Here is a 21,634-nt window from a genome sequence, read left to right as displayed (position 1 = left end):
CCAATACCCTCCAACAAATTGTGGCTCAATACGATAAAAACAGGGATCGCTACATAACCTTTTCCTTATTGCACGCTTCCACGTATGAGTAGTTGGCGAAAATTTTTAAAAGTCATAGTTTTCGAAAAAATACTGATAAATTTGAACAACTGTTGCCATCTTATCCTCTGTTGCATTAATCGCGGCCCATATCAAATACGCGTAACTTCTGTCGGGTTTTTGGAAAGCGGGCTGCACTTGAACACTCATGGCGGGCGAGTCTCTGGAGAATACTGTAACCGAAACTGGTCTTTGTCTTTCTTTAATATGAAAAGCCTAAATTGATACATTTTTGCAACCTCTTCCATCAGTCTCAAGGCCAAGTTACAATAGCACACTGTGGTATCTTTTTTAAACGAAACACCTGCAAGTCGACACATTACTGAAGCGCAAACACTACTGCTGCTGCTACACTGACAAAAACACACACAAACGCTTCTGCTGACATACTGACACACTGACACACACACACTGCTGCTGCTGCTGCTGCTGCTGCTGACACACTGACACATAAAAACACACAAACACTGCTGCTGCTGCTGACACACACACACACTGCTGCTGCTGACACTGACACACACACAACACTGCTGCTGCCACACTGACACACACACACAAACACTGCTACTGACACACTCACACACAAACACTGATGCTGCTACTGACACACACAAACACTGCTGCTGCCACACACACTGCTGCAGACACATTGACTGACAAACACACACACAGAAACTGTAGCCACAAACAAACTGCAGAGAGCCACTCACTTGCAGCTACAGTACACACTCTCTATCTCCCTCCTCACTGAATCGGTCGGCTCTGTTCCGGAGGGAGGGGGAGGAGTCACTGCCTGCTGCTTCCTATGGACAAATCCCCTGCCCTTTCTCAGAGCTGTCCCTACCTATGGACCAATATCCTGCCCTGTCTCTGACAAAAAAAGAAAACCTAATTGGCTGGAAATAAACACATTGAAATAAACACTTTTCAAGCTGCAAAAATTCCGGGCATTACTGAATGAATAATGCTCGGAATTTTAACCAATCAGAGAGCAGGGATTTCAGTAATGCCCGGAATTTTGCAGCTTTAGCCTATAATACAAAATATGCAGTGTTTGCACAACGTAAAAATATTATATAAAAGAGATACATCTTTTTCACTTTGGTCACAACCTGTTCAGTATGCAAAAACTCCCATCATCAGGTAGGGGAGTGGGAAAACCTCACTGACTAACCACCCGGCAACAACAACAAAAAACAATTTTCTGTTCATTAATACATAGTTCCTACCCTATTCAAGCTTTGAATACATGACAAATAGATGATGTCATACAGTAGCTATCCTTGGTGACCAGCTTAGTACATTTACCTGACTAAAACACATACTTTAATGTATTGAATGAAGCTTTAATTATACACCAATCTGCTTTCTTTCCTGACCTTACTTTTCTGACCAATATTGCTAATGTGAAAAGTGACTTTCCAACAGCTGAATCTGTTCTACCTAAAAGCAGGTAAACTGTAGCTGTCTTAAAAAAACTAATCTATAATTGTGTCGTTTTAATCTAGCTTGCTAAATTTTCAAAAGCAATATTGCTAGAAATATATGTGACATCCCCCTTCATTCTCAGTTCATTCAGATAATGACATTTGCTGCCTCAGGATAACAGGCCGTCTCAAAACTAATGTAAAATATCCAGCTTTAGTGATTTCAAAATGTGTTTTCTTTGAGAATAAGAGTCTTGCGGATCCCAGATTACAAATAGCAAAATAACTTCCCACGTGTTCTCAGTAACATGTGAACTGGATATCACCATCATGTCCTTACTGATGTAGCGGCCGTTATTCGAACACTTCACGCGTCATGTACATCGGAATCCCGATTTGAAACCGCGGGATGAATTCCAGCCTTCCCGCACTAAGATGCGAGTGCGGCGAGAGCAGAAAAACGAATTGTAGTGTTCTGGCTTTTAAAAACATGAAATTGACACAGTAGCACAGTAGCACAGTACTGTACACATTACAATTCATCCATTTTATTGCAAACGAAGAAACAGAATCCATGAAATTCAAACAAAACATCCGCGATAAGCGCGGGTGCCTGGGGCGATTGGCCGCGTTCATGCTGCGTGAGGAACAGCAGAGAACTCAAAATTGGCGCCGAGATGTGTTCGAATAATGGCCGCTTCATCAGTATTGCCCAAATACTGTACTGTACTGGAGTCCCTCACAACTCCAGGTGAACTTTAGGATTGGTAGAACTTGGAGCATCCAGCACATACGCTTCTCCATTGTCTTCTAGGCTTTTTTGTTGTTGTTGCAGTTTCTTGACCTTTTATCATTCATTAGCCATTTCTGATTTATAATGAAGCAATTCTTTTTTTATGAGGTAAAACAAATCCAAAAATATGAATATAATTAAGTAATAATCCCCTCAGAACAGGGCATTACTGGCCAATAATGCCCTGGCTGGAAGAGTGGAAGGCCCGAGGCAAAGCCGAGGGACTTTAACCCAGCCAGGGCATTATTGGCCAGTAATGCCCTGTTCTGAGGGGATTATTACTATTATAGGCTAAATGTAGGCTTATTTTTTATTTTAATTTTTTAATTTAATTTGTCATAAAAAATATACATTTTTGTAGTTATTTATTTTTATTAGTGTATATGCCTGTGTAGGAAAAAGAAGTAAAGTAGAAGATGAGAGGGCTGAGGGGTGGGAGAGAGAGAGTTTTAGGGGGAGGGGAAGAGAGGTGTAGGGGAAAGAGAGGTGAAGGAGGGCGGAAAGAGAGAGGTGAAGGAGGGGGGAAGAGAGAAGTGGTGGGGGGGAGAGAGGTGAAGGGTAAGTGAGAGGTGATCGGGGGAAGAGAGGTGAGGGGGGGGGAAAGAGAGGTGAGGGGGGGGGAAGAGGGAGATGAGAGGGGAAAGAGGGAGGTGAGAGGGGAGAAGAGGGAGTTGAGAGGGGAGAGAGAGAGAGGGGGGGAGAGAGAGGTAGGGGGGAGAGAGAGGTGGGGGGGGAGAGAGGTAAGGGGGAGAGATGTGGGGGGGGAAAGAGAGAGGTGGGGGGAGAGACAGTGGGGGGGAAGAGAGAGAGGTTAGGGGGAAAGAGAGAGAGGTGGGGGGAAGAGAGAGAGGTGGGGGGGAAGAGAGAGAGGTGGGGGGAAGAGAGAGAGGTGAGGAGGGAGATAGAGAGGTGAGTGGGGGAAGAGAGAGGTGATGGAGGAAAAGAGATGAGGGGGGGAGAGAGTTGAGGGGATAGAGAGGTGAGGGGGGGAGGGAGAGAGGTGAGGGGGGAGAGAGAGAGAGGTGAGGGGGAGAGAGAGGTGAGGGGGAGAGAGAGAGAGGTGAGGGGGGGAGAGAGAGAGAGGTGAGGGGGAGAGAGAGGGGTGAGGGGGGAGAGAGAGGGGTGAGGGGGGAGAGAGAGTGGTGAGGGGGGGATAGAGAAAGAGAAGTGAGGGGGGAGAGAGAGGTGAGGGGGGAGAAAAGAGAGGTGAGGGGGGGAGAAAAGAGAGAGGCGAGGGGAGAAAAGAGAGAGGTGAGGGGAGAAAAGAGAGGGTGAGGGGGAGAATGGGGGAGAATGGGGGGAATGGAGGGGGAGAGGTGGGTGGAGGGGAGATGTTGGAGAGAAGGGGAAGAGAAGAGGGGGGACTGTGATATTAACTACAACTAAATAAAAAGAAATACAAATTACCTTACAGTAGCACAGGCAATAGATGTGGTGAGAAATATTACTTTGTTGCAAGCAACAAAGTTACCAGTTGGGACACAGCAGCTTCTGACAGCACTAGCAGCTGTCAGAGAGGGAGAGAGGGGGAGAGGCTGCTTATGCTGCTGTGTTCAGTGTGCTCAGTGAGGAGAGGAGCGTAGGTGCTGCAGTTAAGCTTTAAACTTGCCGTTTTTTTTCTCAGCGCGAGCCCCTGCATCTCTGCTTTGAGGTAAATTGGCAAGTTGTAAAAAATTCCGGGCATTACTGAATGAATAATGCCCGAAATTCTGACCAATCAGAGAGCAGGCATTTCAGAAATGCCCGGAATTTAACTGCTTTAGCCTATAATTAATATTATTGCCATTTAAATGTCCGGCAACTAAACGGGTAAGTATCTCAGGGATTGGAGGGCCCCCGTAGCTACAAATAGCATGGTTTAGCCCTGAAGACCCTCCCCCCCCCCGTACAAATTATGTAAAACAATCAATATTATAGTACAATTCCAAAGTACGGGCAAACAATTTCAGTTGAGGAGAATCCTGCTTGTGCAGCCAACACAACATAGACAAACAATTTCTTCAGAGTGCTCTGACTCCTCTAAGACAGAGATACAAAGTAGAGCTCTACTCAGTTCATAATGCAATTCTCCATTTAATGTAAGAACAGTGGAAAAACAAAGTTTCAGGTCCATATACAGATGCAGCCACAAGTATTAGAACTCTTGCCTGGGAAATTCTGGAGCAGTCTCACAGTAAATGCCTCAACCTTGCCTCAACAGTTCTGTGAGATTCTTAATGGCCCATCGGATTAACCCAGCAGGGGTCCCTGCAGTCCCATCCAATAAATGGGATGGGAGGGATCCCCCGATGTGTTAATCCGATGGGCCAGCGTTTCCCAAATGGTGGGTCGCGACCCGGCACCGGGCCACGGCACCAAAATTGCCGGGTCGCAGCGAGGCTGGCCGCGCGGTGTCTCCCCCCCCGCTTAAGTTAAAAAAAATAGCAGCGATTCCCCCCGCGGTCCTGCGCAGGGCAAGCAGGGCCCGCTCCCTTCCTCCCCCCCGCTCCCAACGTGGGACGGAGGAGGAAGTACCAGCTCCTCTGCGGCCCGCTTCCCCCCGCGACCCGCTTCCAGAGCTCACCTCCCGTGGCACCCCCTCCCGAGCCCACCTCCCGTGCCACCCCCTCCCGAGCTCACCTTCCGTGGCACCCCCTCCCGAGCCCACCTCCCGTGACACCCCCTCCCGAGCTCACCTCCCGTGACACCCCCTCCCGAGCTCACCTCCAGTGGCACCCCCTCCCGAGCTCACCTCCCATTGCACCCCCTCCCGAGCCCACCTCCCATGCCCCCAAGCCCACCTCCCGTCCCGGGCAGCAGGGGATATCGGGGGCAGCAGGGGAAAGCGTCCGGCAGCAAGGTAAGTCACCCACCCACCCAGTCACTGTCACCCACCCAGTCACTGTCACTGTCACCCACCCAGTCACTGTCACTGTCACTGTCACCCACACTGTCACCCACCCAGTCACTGTCACTCACCCACCCAGTCACTGCCTCCCAGCCAAGTGTCCCAGTACAAATCCCACCACCCAGTACCCCCACCCACCCCACCCTCACCCCCCACCCACCCAGTCCCCCCTCCCCCCTCCCACCCAGTCCCCCCTCCCACCCACCCAGTCCCCCCTCCACCCACCCAGTCCCCCCTCCCCCCACCCAGTCCCCCCTCCCCACTCCCAACCACCCACCCAGTCCCCCCTAAGTCCCCCCTCCCCTCCCCCCCTCCCACCCACCTAGTCCCCCCAAACCCAGTCCCCCCTCCCACCCACCCAGTCCCTCTTCCCCCCACCCACCCAGTCCCCCCAAACCCAGTCCCCCCTACCCACCCAGTCCCCCTCCCCCCTACCCACCCAGTCCCCCCTCCCCCCTCCCACCCACCCCTCCCCCCACCACCCAGTTCCAGCCCCCCCCCACCCACCCAGTTCCAGGGGCTGTGTGTGTGTGTGTGTGTGTGTGTATCTGTGTGTGTGTGTGTGTGTGTGTGTGTGTGTGTATCAGTGAGTGTGTTTGTGTGTTTGTGTGTATCAGTATCAGTGTGTGTGTGTGTGTGTGTGTGTGTGTGTGTATCAGTGTCTGTGTATCAGTGTCTGTGTGTATCAGTGTATGTGTGTATCAGTATCAGTGTCTGTGTGTGTGTATCAGTGTCTGTGTGTCTGTGTGTGTGTGTAGCAGTGTCTCTGTATGTGTATCAGTGTGTGTGTGTGTAGCAGTGTCTCTGTGTGGCTGCGTGTGTGTCAGTGGCTGCGTGTGTCAGTGGCTGTGTGTGTGTGTGTGTGTGTGTGTGTGTGTGTGTATCAGTGGCTGTGTGTGTGTCTGTGTGTATCAGTGGCTGTGTGTGTGTCTGTGCAGGCCCTATAGGCCAGTATAGGCGATAAAATTTTTAGTGGGTCACGAAGGAGAAGTTCAAAAATAACCGGGTCACGGAAAAAAAAGTTTGGGAAACCCTACGATGGGCCATTAAGAATCTCACAGAAATGTTCAGACAATGTTGAGGCATTTACTGTGAGACTGCCCCAGAATCTCCCTGAATTTCCCAGGTAAGTGTTCTAATACTGGTGGCTGCGTCTGTATCACAATATGTGCTGAAAGGTCCATATGGGATCTGAAACATTGTTATTCCACTGTTCTTGGAGGAGACAGCACTTTGAAGAAATTGTTTAAACAATCAATATTGAAATTTGGTAGGACTGCTGCTTTAAACCACGGAAACAAAACAACTTGTGCCCCACTACTAGGCTGCATTTTTGTCCAAAAGAAAACACTGTGCTTTTATTTCAAGAATATTACCTGCTACATAATCTGAGTTTTCTATTCCTGAATAACATACAGATGTAGCAGCCTTTATTGCTCCCGATGACACATTGCAGCAGGATACACTCAACGTGCCAGCAGCAGCAGCAACCACCATTTTAAACGCATTGGCCGTGCTTGAAAAAGGTGTGGGGCTGTGACAAAGAGGGTGGGGTTAACGCGAAGGGGCAGAGCTTGTGCAAAAATGGGCTGACCAATGCCCCAGCGGGTGCAATAATGTCTGCTACGTGAAATATTTACAAATGTATATACATGCAAGAATTATCATCCACATAGCAGTGTTTTAATTGATAACTGCTGTGATAGTGGTGTGAAGCTAATTTACCAATCATCTAATAAAATATGCATTGGCATTTTCAACAAGATACTGCAGTTTTAGTACAGATATATTATCATATCAAGTAAAATGGATACTGGTTTTACTGGCCATGCACGTCTTTAACCCAGGCTGTGCTGAAAAGCTGTGTAATGTGGCAGACATACGCTTGTAGGGGTCCATGTTAAAATGGACAGGAAGTAAAAAGTTACAGTGTGTGCTCATTTGCATATAATTTCCCACAATCCCTTGCTGCAGTGGAAGCACTGTATGCTAAGAGATAATGGTGAAAAGCAGGGTTGTAGACACCTGTCTGAGCCTTGTGAATGTGCTCACAAGTGATATTTTTATTTGCTGTCATAAGGAAAAGAACACTTTTCCTTATACGTTGAAGAATGTATTTAGCCAAATCAAACGCAATGATTTATGTATATTTATCCTAAATTAGCATGCAGACATGTTCTACCCTGGGGAGAGTTGGACGGTACTCCCTCAGCTGACCTTGAGCTGAATACAAAATACTGTGATATTTTTAGAGGTCTCTCAAATGCCTCTTTGCGGTAAAACAACATCAAATATAAAAAGGAGACAGAAGTATGTATACAAAAAATGATATTCATGAAAAGGGGAAATAGAATCCATAGACAATTTGAAAGACTAAAGGGGTTAATAAATGAAGAGATTATCAGTTAACCATCATTCAGTCAGGAGAGCGATATATATCAAGTGTCACAAACTCCAAAACCGATGGAAATTGTGTCATTTTAACACAGAATGACTCTGAGACAAATGTAGCAAAGGGCATTGCTCCATTTTTTTTCAAATCCATTGTGGCATATGCGTTTTGGACAGTAGTTAAAGGGGGAGTTACGTAGGGGAGGAGAGATGAGAATGAGATGTTTTAACATTTGCCCCTATAACGGGTGCAGTTTTCCTCTCTCTTTGCGTCAAATAAATCTGACAGGTTTTGGTGGCGTTAATCTCAGCTGCAAAGATCTGCACCACCGCAAAATTAGAAATATGTCGCTGGCACAAATTGAGACAGACGCAAACATTTGCTCTGTATTTTGAAGCAAATGTCACCATTTTGATACATATCCCCCTATGTATTCTCATACTCAATTATCACCACACAATCCCCATTACTGCGGTTGTAGTATTTAAACAATGATTTGAACTACAGTAGTCACACCTCGGTATATTCTGGCTGATTATTTGATTTATGAATAAAATGATCTTTTTGAGTGATCTGATGTAAGTATCTGCTAACTTGCATACCGAAAGCTTCACCAGCAAACAATAAAAATGATATGAAAGAATGCCTGTTGGATCAATATGCGTTTGTTTTATGGCTAGGGTCTCCCTTTAAGCAGAATCATTATTCACTTCATTAATAATGCCACCAAATTCAATTTGTCTGTCACAGAATAATGTGATTTTCGAGTAAAATGATGGGCAACTACTATCCAGTAAAATGATATTCAGAAGCTACATATGCCGTTAGAGGCAGGAACAAATGGTGGAGTAGCATTCTGCAGCCTGTCCTTATTTGAACTCTGCAGAAGCCACACTATGCATTTTTAAAACCACATCTCATACAGAGCACATGAAATCCCTTTTGAGGACAAGGTTTTTATGTTTCATGTTGGAGTTATTGAGGAAGAAAAATAATCTCCACAAGGAAAAGAAGGCTAAGGATAAATGTCTTTGCGTAGCTTGCTTGACTACATAGCTGCAGAGGAGGGCTGGAGAATTTTTTTTTTTTTTAGACTGATAAAATTCAAAAGATACAGTATGAAATGTGTGACCATAAATAAGTCATAGGTTTTCATCCGTTGCAGCACCACTGTGCCTGCAGGCTATGAGGTTGCTCTTGCTCAGCAATTGAGAAAGAGTATTTATCAGGATAGATGTGTTGAGTATATACATACACACACACATATATATATACCACAAGAATGACCAAGGCGCAAAGAGAAAAAAGAGAAGAAAACATAGGGTAGTATGTAATAGTAATTGACACCTTAAATGGTAAGATATGCACTCACAGAATAGTAGTTTATAAAGGGCCTTTTATCCACCCTGGGATCTGGACAGGATAACGATCTCCCACTCCTCATGAGACTTCTTAATCCAGACTACTATATATAACTGCTACAGGATTCCAATGGCCTGTCCTCCGTCTCACAGGTAAACCATATACATAAAGGGAAGGTAAAAAACACAAATATAGTGTAGTGGTGTTTCCCCCCGGCCCTTTGTACCTCCGATGCGGGGGGGGGGTGATCGCGGGTGCTGACAGGGACCAGTGGCAGACCCGCCGGCCCTTCAGAAAGGTGGGGGCCGAGCAGTGAGCGCTCCGGTGCTCCGGAGGTTCCGCGGCGGCCCGGTAGTGAAGGGCACCGCCATCTTTGTTGACTCGTGCATGCGCAATACAGCGGCAGTGGTGGAGGCTCTCAGTTAGCTCGCGCATACGCAGGTGAGGTGTGTGTGAGGCGGCCAATGGGAGAATAGCTCCCAAGAAGACTACAGCCCCCAGCGTTAACAGGGGCTAGGTCAAGTGGTGCCAGGGAGCCAATAGGGTTGCCCGAATCCCCTGCTGAGGGAATTGATACTTTTCGCGTGCTGAGCCCACGCTAGGAGTCAGGACCAGGAAGAGCTAGGGGGAGGAGGTGAGTGCAGGGGTCTGTGACCCACAGCCCCTATGCCCCAGTTAGGTCCTGAGCCACATTAACAGCTTGTTGTGCTATAGGGACAGGCCCTAGGTAGGGACTCTGCCCCATTATCTGTTTGGTAGTCAGGGACACAGTGCTAAGCAGTGCAGCCCTGCAAGGTGGGTTCTGGGCTCAGAACGTCACCAAAGACACAGAGACTTACGGTGATATTATCCACGCCGGAATTCACCCCACGCGGTGGCGGATGACGACGTCGGACCGGACGGAGTCCCTGTCGTAGTCTGCGGAACCCGGGGCCGGAACCCCGGGAAGGTATCATTCAACAAGGGGACCAACACTGTACAGCAACGCAAGGAGCATGCCTAAAAGGGTATCACTTGGGGACACTTAATTGGTAGAGTGGCCAAGGGCCCTGTATAGTTCATTTGGACACGGTGTGTGGGTACACGGTAATACTTTCAACAAGAGCAAGTATTGTTGTGATTCATATAGAGTATAAGTATATATTTGCATGTGTTCAGTAAAGAACGTTCTGTTTATACAAGTGAGTATTATTGTGTTGTGTCCTGAGAGGGACTCCTCCCACTCCGTCGGGATTCCTCCCAGGTGGAGGTGTTGCACCACGAGATATTGTGATATATATATATATATATGTACCCCAGGCTCTCCATGCAGAAGCTTAGGCTCCTGAGGGCCACACAGGTAAATAAGCACCAGTAGCGTCTGTATTCACAGGGAATACCTGTTACATAGTGTAATTCTATTTTATTAAAAAACTTTAGTATACCATGATAGGTAAAAAAAACTCACATTGCGTGAGCCCTTTAAAAGCAGTTGAGAATATTTAGGAGTATCTCACACTCGTCCTATAAGCCGGATCTCACACTGTCCTGCAGTCCTGCAGTCGGTACCCCAATGTACAGTACCTGACGTGTTTGGTAGTCTCTGTGGTCACAGCTGGTCTGTCTCTATACCTATATATAGAGGTATCAGTACCGTGTTAGCCGAGCTTCAATAATCAAAAAATAAATAGATGATACCGTTCTGTGGCTAACGAAATGCTTTTATTTGTGCGAGCTTTCGAGATACACTGATCTCTTCTTCCGGCGATGTTACAATGAATGAAGCAAGGATTACTTAAAAACAGTGTCTCTTGGAATGTTATCTGTGCTGGTCCTTCCCCCGATGTGGATGTGTTTTATGGCTAGAGGTGTCAAAGGGTTACTGAAAGCAAGCGACTCTCACATTTCCACACCCACCCACACCATTTATATCCCCTCTCACTCCACACACACCTTGTGTAGAGCACTGTTTATACTGTGGGCTCTCCATTCATTCTTATTCACACTGATACACATACACACTCTTTCTTCACTTGCTTTCAGTAACCCTTTGACACCTCTAGCCATAAAACACATCCACATCGGGGGAAGGACCAGCACAGATAACATTCCAAGAGACACTGTTTTTAAGTAATCCTTGCTTCATTCATTGTAACATCGCCGGAAGAAGAGATCAGTGTATCTCGAAAGCTCGCACAAATAAAAGCATTTCGTTAGCCACAGAACGGTATCATCTATTTATGATATGATCTCTTTTTGTGTTTTTTGATTATATATATATATATATATATATATATATATATATATATATATATATATATATATATGTAGAAGAGTGACCTAAGCGCAAATATGACAGGGAAGAAAGAAAACACAAAAAGAGATCATAGGGCAGTATATCTATTAATACATAGACTATACAATGGTAAGATATATGCTTACACAGATAGGATAAGTATGAGCATGTAATCCTCTCAGGGACTCGCCACCGTAGCTTTAAGGGTCTTCTTCTTTAACTGCTGGATCTCCAGATATCTTCTCCAAGGGAAATCAGCTGCAGCTGCTTCAGGCTCTCACGTATCTCTATGGATGGATCTCACAAGAGGGGGGGAGGGGAGGAGGAGTGGGGGGGGAATAATGGAAGGGAACAAAATATTTGTAAAACCTTTTAATCTAAAAAAAGACTCAATAAAATATAGGTGATCAACTCACATTGTGTGAGTAAATAGCAAGCAGTAGAGAGTGTTTAGCGAGTCTCTCACACTCGTGTAGAATCGTAGGTTGCCAGTCCTCTCCGCGATCTCCGCTACTTCCGTACTACGTGATCGGCCGTGGCGTGTGACGCGGCTTGTGACGCGGCCCGGCTCTCGCGAGCTTTACTGTCTGCCAATGCAGGGGATCACTGCCAGAGCTCCTCGTGAATGTCTTTCCACTTAGGCTTCTTAGCGTGTCTCTCTCTCTGCTGTAGGTCAAAGCTGGCCCTACGCGTTTCTCCACTCGGGCTTCGTCAGGGGCTGCTAATGATTACCTAATCCCTACCAGGGTATTTATATGTACCTCCCCCACACGATTGGCTCAATCTTAATAAACTAATTACACTACCTGGAACATGATTGGTTATTTCTCGTTAATGTCATATGCAATTAGAATCGCTGCATATAGCAGCTATTAACACTGCTTAATTCTTATGTTACTGAACAATTGTGAACGAAAACAATTAGATACACATTGCATTCAAGTACATACAAACACTACACAGTATTGGTGCTGTGTGTATAAATATAGGACATATTTAGAACTGAACAACATATATTGGCAATTAGGATACTGTGGAATGTTTTACTCCAACTACATAGAATATATACAAACAGCCAGTTTGAGACTTATCCGAGGGAGTTAGGGAAACCATTATGTATAGATTACATTAATTGTGTGTCCAACAATTAGATAGTTAAACCTTGAGGGATATTACCATATCACACATTGTATATATATTCTTTAGACGAATTTCATCATTCTACCCAAAAATCACCTGAGTGTCGATCGAAGTTAAATACTATATAATCATAAGCGGGGTTCTGTAAAGTAGTTATAGGGTTAAGATTATGATTAATTCTTACATATAGATCATGAAACATTTGCATAGTTTACCATAGAACTTGAGCTTAATGCTCATAGTATATATCATTGGGACTTCCCCCTAGTATCTATGGATCCCATATTATGTCATCATAGATTATTAATTAGGGAATATGAAAATTAATTGTTATTGTTTACCCCCCATTTTGACTCTTTATAGGAGAGCTCGTATTGCATATATATATGGACATATTTACTCATGGTCAAGAGTTTGTGTGCACTTCTTTGGGTACACTTTCTTCATTAAGTGTCTATATATATACCTGGTCTTGACCATGAGTAAATATGTCCATATATATATGCAATACGAGCTCTCCTATATATATATATATATATATATATATATGCAAATATAACTGTATGCATATTTGCTTTCCTGTGGAGGGTTTTTGTCACTTTTTTTACTCACCATAACTTAACTCAGTATTATGGTTTATATATATATATATATATATATATATATATATATATATATATATATATAAATTATGGATATTTCAGAGCCATTCGTTTGTATTGTTATTTTATCCTAGGTATTCTGTTTCAGTTTCTCTCACAGGTGGTTTCTTTCTTATTAAGAGCCTTTTTAGACAAAATATATAAAAGAACCATAGAATAATAGTTATTATTTTAAAAAAATCAGTGTAAACAATGCGGTTTTAGCACTCACAAACAAGTGACTAGAGTTTTGTGCAGTTTGAATAGAAGGCTTTCAAGCTGAAATCAGCCTCACGTGTCCTCTCTCTGATCGTCTCTTGTGCAGTGTCTCCTATGGGATTCAGGTCTTAGCCGCCTCCTTTCCCAGATCGACCAGACAGTCTGGATTATCTGGTGTCTGGAATCCTGGATAATCAAGGCAAGATTCATGTGAAAGACTGAAATGAAACAAGGCAAATCCCCTCTCCTACTGTGTCACCACTCACAAAACTCTGACAATACGGGAAAGGAAACGACTAAGACCTATGAGTGCATGTGGTGGTCTAATACCATCCACTATATAATTAACTAAACATTATATATATATATATATATATATATATATATATATATATATATATATATTATACACACCAACAAAGTGAATTCTCTCACTCTCTAACTACTAATAATATAAAGCATTGAAAGTCTACAATTCGTGAAGTACAAAGTGAAAGAAAAGTGTCTAAATTATGTCTCTGTGTTAGTCTGTGCAATGGTCGCAGAGACAAAATATCCTACTAGAAAATATCTCTATTTAAGTATATGCTAGGTGTTATAAATGAGAGTTATAAATGAATCAGGCTCTGCTTCTGAATTTTATTGCGGTCGCACTCTCTACGTCATGATTTGATGCCAAAATAACACTACATGCGTTTCGCCTAATCAGGCCTTATCTGGGGGTGGGTGTGCTTTGTCTGCTGTTGGCGCTTTAAGCAGGCGGGTGCCTAGTTGTATTCCTCTACTATTGGAGGAATCTAGGTGGAAGAGCCATGTTTGCTTATCTTTTTATCCTTGCGTTTCAATCGGAATAACGGAGCCAGTACTTAACAGATTAAAAAAAAAAAACATTAGAGCATGTGATGAATCTCAATACATTGTAGACCTCCAAATATATTGTGATTAGTGAATGATGGGGAGTGGAGGAAGGGGAAGGGATATGTTCTTTTATATATCATTATTTAGTTGTCACTCCCTCATGGCACCCTTCTAGCGCAACCACTAGCCAAGCTCTAAAAAGCCGAGCATGATATCTTTCTCCCATAGTGACCCAGAACCCAGAGAAAGGTCCCAGAGAGGACTGAAACGTTGGCTTCTGTATTTTGGACGATACAGATTCCTTTTTGGTATTCAAATTGGCAGTGCTGTGTCCGTTTCATCGGATTCTATTCATCTTATTTTGATTCTCTGTTTGATGCGTGCACTGGCCACTTAGTGGCTTTTTCATTGACTGGAGTACCTGTTATCAGTTTTATTCATATATATATGAATGTATGTATATGTATGTATGTATGTATGTATGTATATATATATATATATATATATATAGCAGTTTGAAAGAATCACAAGCACTCCGTCTGGATCAACAAAATTCTGGGTGCAAATCCTATAAAATAATGTAGGCAATACGATAGCGCATCAAGATGAAATATCAGAGGCAGCACTCCAAATGGTAGTCAAAATATTGTATTGAATCAACAAGACATCATTCCAACGTTTCGGTATACATACATACATACATACATACATACATACATACATACATACATACATACATTGAGAGGTTCTGTTGTGAACTAAAAAGTCTGTTAAATAAAGTTTTTGGAACATTTATATTGAGTGCCTATACAGAACTTTGTATTGTACACAATGCTTTGTGGAGGTTTGTTGTATAGTATATGAGCATCAACATTAATAACTTTTATCTTACCTAAATGAGTGCCTCATATCTCTTGTATACACACACACACATACACACACACACTATACAGTATATCATACATTTAAATGAATTCATTGATACACTGTTAGGTTTATTGGGTAAGATAATTAATTTTTTAGGCATAACACGAGTTTAAAATGATCACAAGTTGAGGTTGAAATCTGGTGGAATTTAAGCCAAAGTCAAACGTTGGACCAGAAATAAACGAATGCTGACACATAAGTTTATATACTTTAGTTCTCCCAGTCAGGTATAAGCTTAGGTTAAAAATGCCCAGAAATTAGTTTCGTTTGAGATAAGGATATACTGTAGTGTATATCTGAAAAGTAAATTCCAGTAAAATATCTATGAATTATATACACTTTAGTACAAGGTCAAGACCTTTTAGCTCTAGACAATATACATTGTTGTATCTTGATCCAAGCTAGGCCATACACAACACACACATACTGTGTATATATATATATATATATATATATATAATCATAGCAGCCGGCACACATACTGCACCGACACACTTTATTCGAGCAAATACCCAGTATGTACCTGGCAGATACCTGGAATGCGCCGCTCCTCACCTCTGACAAGCCCCGTTGCGTTTGCCGTCCCAGCCTGGGTTCATGCCTGGCTGACGGGCGGCTGATCTGTTAAATGATAATGATTAGGATTTAATAGGCTGCAATGCTTCGCGTGTCTACCAGATGGCATAAATTCATGAATTGTAATGCAGTATATATATATATACTGTGCAGTATTGCAGCCAGCGGGAATAAAATGCTTCAATCCCTGCCTGGAAAATACCTCAATGCACTCGGGCAGAAAACAGCCACAAACCTCAATACACTCGGGTATACCCGAATTCGTGGGACTAGCCGAGCTCGAATAAAGTGTGTCGCCAGTGTATAACTAGAAAATACAGATGCTTGTCCCATAAAAGATAATAAAAATGTATATTACCAGATGATGGTCCAGTAAGGAGAGACAGCACACATGGGTTGAAAATTCAAAAGGTGTATTAAAACACAAAAACCAACGTTTCGGTTCCTGCAAACGGAACCTTCCTCAGGGTTGTACAGTGTTAGAATGAAGACCACTGTAACTTATACCCCCACCAGTGTACACAAATCATGCAATCAACCAATGAGAACAATTCTCAAAACCCCACATGACGCATCAAATGGTAGCCAAAACCCAATATGCCAATTACATTGCTTGTTCTTACTGAGTCACCTGAAAGCATAGCTCTGATAAGGCTGTCAATATTCACAAAGACTCTATTGGAATCGTGGCACCACCTCCATTTAAAGCCTCATTACAGGCTGTTGTACCGTGCTTCTAATGCAATGTAAATGGAGCCAGGGAGACCGACATGGAACACATGAGACACCATATGGCATAAAGTGCGCATGTGCGGCCCGTAGCGTCTCCTGTTGCCATGGAAACCCGCCATGTCACGCAAGGAAGAAGCCTTGTGAGCATGCATGACTCTTAATACCATGTTTACTGCAATCGGGTATAGCGTGCGCAACCCGCAGCGTCCCTAATTGCCATGGTAACCCGCCCTGCTCAACAGAGGTTAATCTATGCGCATGCGTGGCTAACGGCACCAAAAAAGACAGGAGCCGAAATCGTATAAGCCATAATGTATGAGCATAACCAGAATGCGTCCTTAGTGTCCATAGCAACCAAACCATGCCCCGCATACATACAGCAGAAAACCCAGATGACATGTCAGCATAATCATAATGATGGCTAAACATATCAGAAAAAAAGCCATGACAAGTATGAACACCAATGTATTCTGCACATATATCTTAAAAAACCTATATCCGTGGGAATCAAATGAGAAAATAGGCCCCCTTTGAAAACATTGATATTGATGTAAACGGACATGGCGTGCTGTTGAACTAGAAAACATATCTTATGCTAACACCAATTTCAATCCCCCCTGTATGTCGACCCATATAATAAAGTACATTTATGATTAATATGGGAATTGTATCTATACGTTATTCTATCCCTGCATACTGTATTTATAATATGTTGCATGGATGAAGATACAAGTATTAAATAATCAATGACCAGGAGAGGGTGAAACGTGGAAGCAAATAACTGTGTCCAAATAAATAATCTAAACAACACACAAAAGGAGCAATAAGAAGATAAATAAACCACAGATATATACTATACACACATACTGTACATATATATATATAAACTACACACACACACACACACACATACTGTATATATATATATGTATATATGTATGTATGTATATATATATATATATATATATATATATAAAGATCAAACAGTCAGCACTCTGATGTAAAACAAAAGGCAGTTGCTAGTCCCATAGGGATCCACATAACATACAAACCAGCCCAAAGACCAGTAAGGAGACAGCAACCAACGTGGTATAATCCAAAGAAGTCTGTATTGAAATAAACAGGTACACGAAAGCCAACGTTTCGGTCTCTCAGGGAGACCTTCCTCAGGGCCGTGCAAACACCACACTAACAGTGACCCTACTTATATACCCACACCCCTAGTGCAACCAATTAAACATAACCAATCACCAGCAACCTGTCATGATTTACCTGTTATGCAGCTGAGCACCGTTGAGAAACAACCAATGCCTGGACCAGAAGGAGTCATGCGGATCCACAAGCAGAAAAAAGCAATGTGGTAATCAAAGGCAGCCAACTCAGGCATCTGAGTCTGTAGATTCACGAGCAGGGAAACCCCACCCATGATCCAGGCTGCCTGCTCTGATGTCTATAGCCTGCGACCGGTGTCGGGAGCTACAGCGCGTCACCTGACTAGCCTGCGCGTCATAGGGCAAAGTGTGAGCCGGGGAGCCAATGGGAAACATCCATGCGCACTGGAAAGGTACGCAGTACCCTAATGGAGGAACCCTGGCAACCAAGGACGTATATATATAATCAAAAATAAATAGATGATACCGTTCTGTGGCTAACGAAATGCTTTTATTTGTGCGAGCTTTCGAGATACACTGATCTCTTCTTCCGGCGATGTTACAATGAACCAATATACTGCTGCGGCCGAGTTTATTCGAGCATTTGCCCGTTCTCGGCCGCAGCAGTAACCTGGCGCGCCGGAGGGTGCCGGGCGCGCGCCAAAGCAGCGGAATAGCGCCCTCCGATCGGGGCGCTCTCCCTCCCGCTGCCGGGTCCGCCGGGTCCCCCGGAACCCCCTGCCGCCGTCCCCCACATCGCGGGACACCAGGGCTCCCTCGGGGAGCCCTGGACGCGCTTGCAGGGGGCGCAGGCACCCGATGACGCGTGACCGCGCATCGGTGATGCGCGGCACGCTGAGGGAGTGCGGCTAGCACGCCGGGGCATCCCCCGGCTTGCGGTGCTAGCCGTGCTGCAATAAAGTGTGTCGGTAGTGTAGACACTGTTTTTAGTATACCTTTTGCTTGCTTCATTCATTGTAACATCGCCGGAAGAAGAGATCAGTGTATCTCGAAAGCTCGCACAAATATATATATATATATATACTGCACCGACACACTTTATTCGAGCAAATACCCAGTATGTACCTGGCAGATACCTGGAATGCGCCGCTCCTCACCTCTGACAAGCCCCGTTGTGTTTGCCTTCCCAGCCTGGGTTCATGCCTGGCTGACGGGCGGCTGATCTGTTAAATGATAATGATTAGGATTTAATAGGCTGCAATGCTTCGCGTGTCTACCAGATGGCATAAATTCATGAATTGTAATACAGTATATATATATATACTGTGCAGTATTGCAGCCAGCGGGAATAAAATGCTTCAATCCCTGCTTGGAAAATACCTCAATGCACTCGGGCAGAAAACAGTCACAAACCTCAATACACCCGGGTATACCCGAATTCGTGGGACTAGCCGAGCTCGAATAAAGTGTGTCGCCAGTGTATATATATATATATATATATATATATATATATATATATATATATATATTATAGTCAATGGAGAGTAGTTGGCACTCACGTGTATGCACTAAAAGGTAGGTGCATGTCCCTTAGCAGTAGTTAACAGGCACGGGTGTTCCTCACAGCAGTGGTGCAGCCGCAGCAACGCAGTAGGAACGAGACAGCACGCAGAGGTAATTTTCAAAAAGATTGTATTAGAGTAGGTGGCTCAAATGCCAACGTTTCGGTCCTCACAGGGGGACCTTTCTCAAGGCAGTGTATTAAGAAAGGTCCCCCTGTGAGGACCGAAACGTTGGCATTTGAGCCACCTACTCTAATACAATCTTTTTGAAAAAAAAAAAAAAATATATATATATATATATATATATATATATATATATATGCAAATACAACTGTATGCTCATCTGCATGTCTTAGGAAGGTCTGCAACCCCACCTTTCACCATTATCACCCAGCATACAGCACTTTCACTGCAGCAAGGGATTCTGGGAAATGACATGCAAATGAGCACTTTTGAGCAAATGCCACTTTTTGCCTCAAAAACCATTTTTAACATGGTTCCCTATAGGCTGTATATACAGTATGTGTGTTGTGTATGGCCTAACTTGTTGCTAGCCTATACCTGACTGGGAGAACCATAGTATACAAACTTATGTGTCAGCATTCGTTTATTTCTGGTCCAACGTTTGACTTTGGCTTAAATTCCACCAGATTTCGACCCCAACTTGTGTTATGCCTAAAAAAAGTAATTATCCTACCAAATAAACCTAACAGTGTATTAATGCATTCATATGTGTGTGTGTGTGTGTGTGTGTGTTCAAGGGATATGAGGCACTCATTTAGGTATATATATATATATATATATATATATATATATATATATATATATATATATATATATATATACACAGTGGTCGACAAATCACCAAAAAATCTACTCGCCACACAAAAAAATCTACTCGCCACCTAGTACCAAACGTGTGCTGCTTGGGCCAATAGGAGCTCGCCACGATGTTAAATCCACTCGCCCGGGGCGAGCAAATGTATAGGTTTGTCGAACACTGTATATATATATATATATATATATATATATATATATATATATAAATATATATATATTTAATGTGTTCACGTCACTGAGGGGTCACTTATGGTCGTGATCTCTGAAGAAGGTCAGGGAAAGGGTTATGGTAATGCCGTGCCTTCATTACATACATTTTTTGTCATGATTGTTTTTAGTGGAAAGGTTTTCTTTGCTCGTCAGACCTTTGTTAATGACTTGGACTCAGACAAATCATTGTGATTGTTCTTTTTTTAAGTGTTGTTTTTGTACTTTTCAAATATTTGCCTTCAGTACTCCTGTCTTCAACCAGCATTACTGTCAATTGAATAGTTTTATGAAAGCAACATTTGGAAGCAAAAATAAGAACCATCGAAATGTGAAGTCATGTGTTGTGAATATCGTACTTATATATTTTTCCATGTTCTGTTTTGTAGTGTGTATGGCTGTCCTCTGGCTAAGAAAAGGAAAACACAAGATAACAAACCCCAGGAACCGGCTCCAAAAAGAACACCCTTCTCAGCGAAAACCGACAACTCTTCCGTAGATGAGTGCTATGAAACAGACGGAACGGAGGAAATGGATGAGAAGGAAGAGGAAGAATACTCGGAGGACAACGAAGAAGATGAAGAGGTTGATAGGGATGATGAAGAGGAAATTGAGGAAGACGACGAAGAGGATATAGAAGAAGATGAGGAAGATGAGGATGATTATGATGATGACGAAGAACAAGGTAATGATTAAGGTATTTGTGAAAGAAAAACTAATTGCTGTGTTTAAAAGAGTTTTGAGATGAAGGACTCATGAGCAATAGATTGTTTAAATTGATCCTAGGGGACTAGTCACTCAAAATGTACTTTACACAAAAATATAATTGAGAGGCAATATCAATTAGAGCACAATTCATTAAAGAAAAGGGTAGAAGATTCAGGATATTGCCTTCCATGAGAGATGGTATAAGGAAATTAAAAACGATTGGAATAAACACAAGGCTATTCTAAATATAAAAGAAAGCACAGGATCTAATATGGGTTGGGGTTTCAAAGTAGTGAAATATGGTATTAACTATTACATACATCTGAACAGTGCATATTGTTTAGTCCGGGGGTGGTAAAAGAATCATGTTTATTTTAAGGTTAACAATGGCAGCCATTTTTGTTTCCAAACAAACATGGTAATATTATTATTTTATTATATAATATGAGATTTGTATTTGCATTGGGGTTCTTATCAATAATACATCGAATAATGATTTGTTTTCTTCATAATCAAAATTGTGGGCGCTTCTGCTGTTTTATTGTCTTAAAATAGAACTCCTGTTCTGTATATACACAAAGATATTAGAAACTTCCCTCATCATGAGAAAATATTGTATAGTGACATCAATATATTTCAAGTACCAGACATGACAATGATATCACCATTCATGGTTGGTTCACTTGTAACTGGTAAATGGAAGACATTAAATCGTCAAGAGCAAGGGGAACATAGCTAATTGAATAGGGGTTTAAGAGGTTGTGCAGTGAGGATTGTAAGAAAGAAGTTCTGCAGCCATTAGCCACCATTGTGATAATAATTAGGACTGTTCCTGCTTTCCTTGTTTGAAAGTTGGCAATCATACCTACTGTACTCC

At 43.1% G+C, this 21,634-nt stretch overlaps 1 protein-coding gene across 11 annotated transcripts in view; it reads left to right on the top strand.

The window, feature by feature from the left end:
* Nucleotides 1–21,634, top strand: part of MYT1L (myelin transcription factor 1 like) — a 573,498-nt gene that overhangs the window by 348,412 nt on the left and 203,452 nt on the right. For all 11 annotated transcript variants that reach the window (XM_075598278.1, XM_075598276.1, XM_075598273.1 and 8 more), the window contains one exon: nucleotides 20,439–20,734. In XM_075598278.1, coding sequence (XP_075454393.1) covers nucleotides 20,439–20,734 — 296 coding nt within the window. The remainder of the gene's footprint in view (nucleotides 1–20,438; nucleotides 20,735–21,634) is intronic.

The sequence above is a fragment of the Ascaphus truei genome, chromosome 4 (genome assembly GCF_040206685.1).
Source record: "Ascaphus truei isolate aAscTru1 chromosome 4, aAscTru1.hap1, whole genome shotgun sequence".
NCBI lineage: Eukaryota > Metazoa > Chordata > Amphibia > Anura > Ascaphidae > Ascaphus > Ascaphus truei.
The sequence above is the reverse complement of the archived record's forward strand: the minus strand, read 5'-3'. Positions and strand labels throughout refer to the sequence as shown.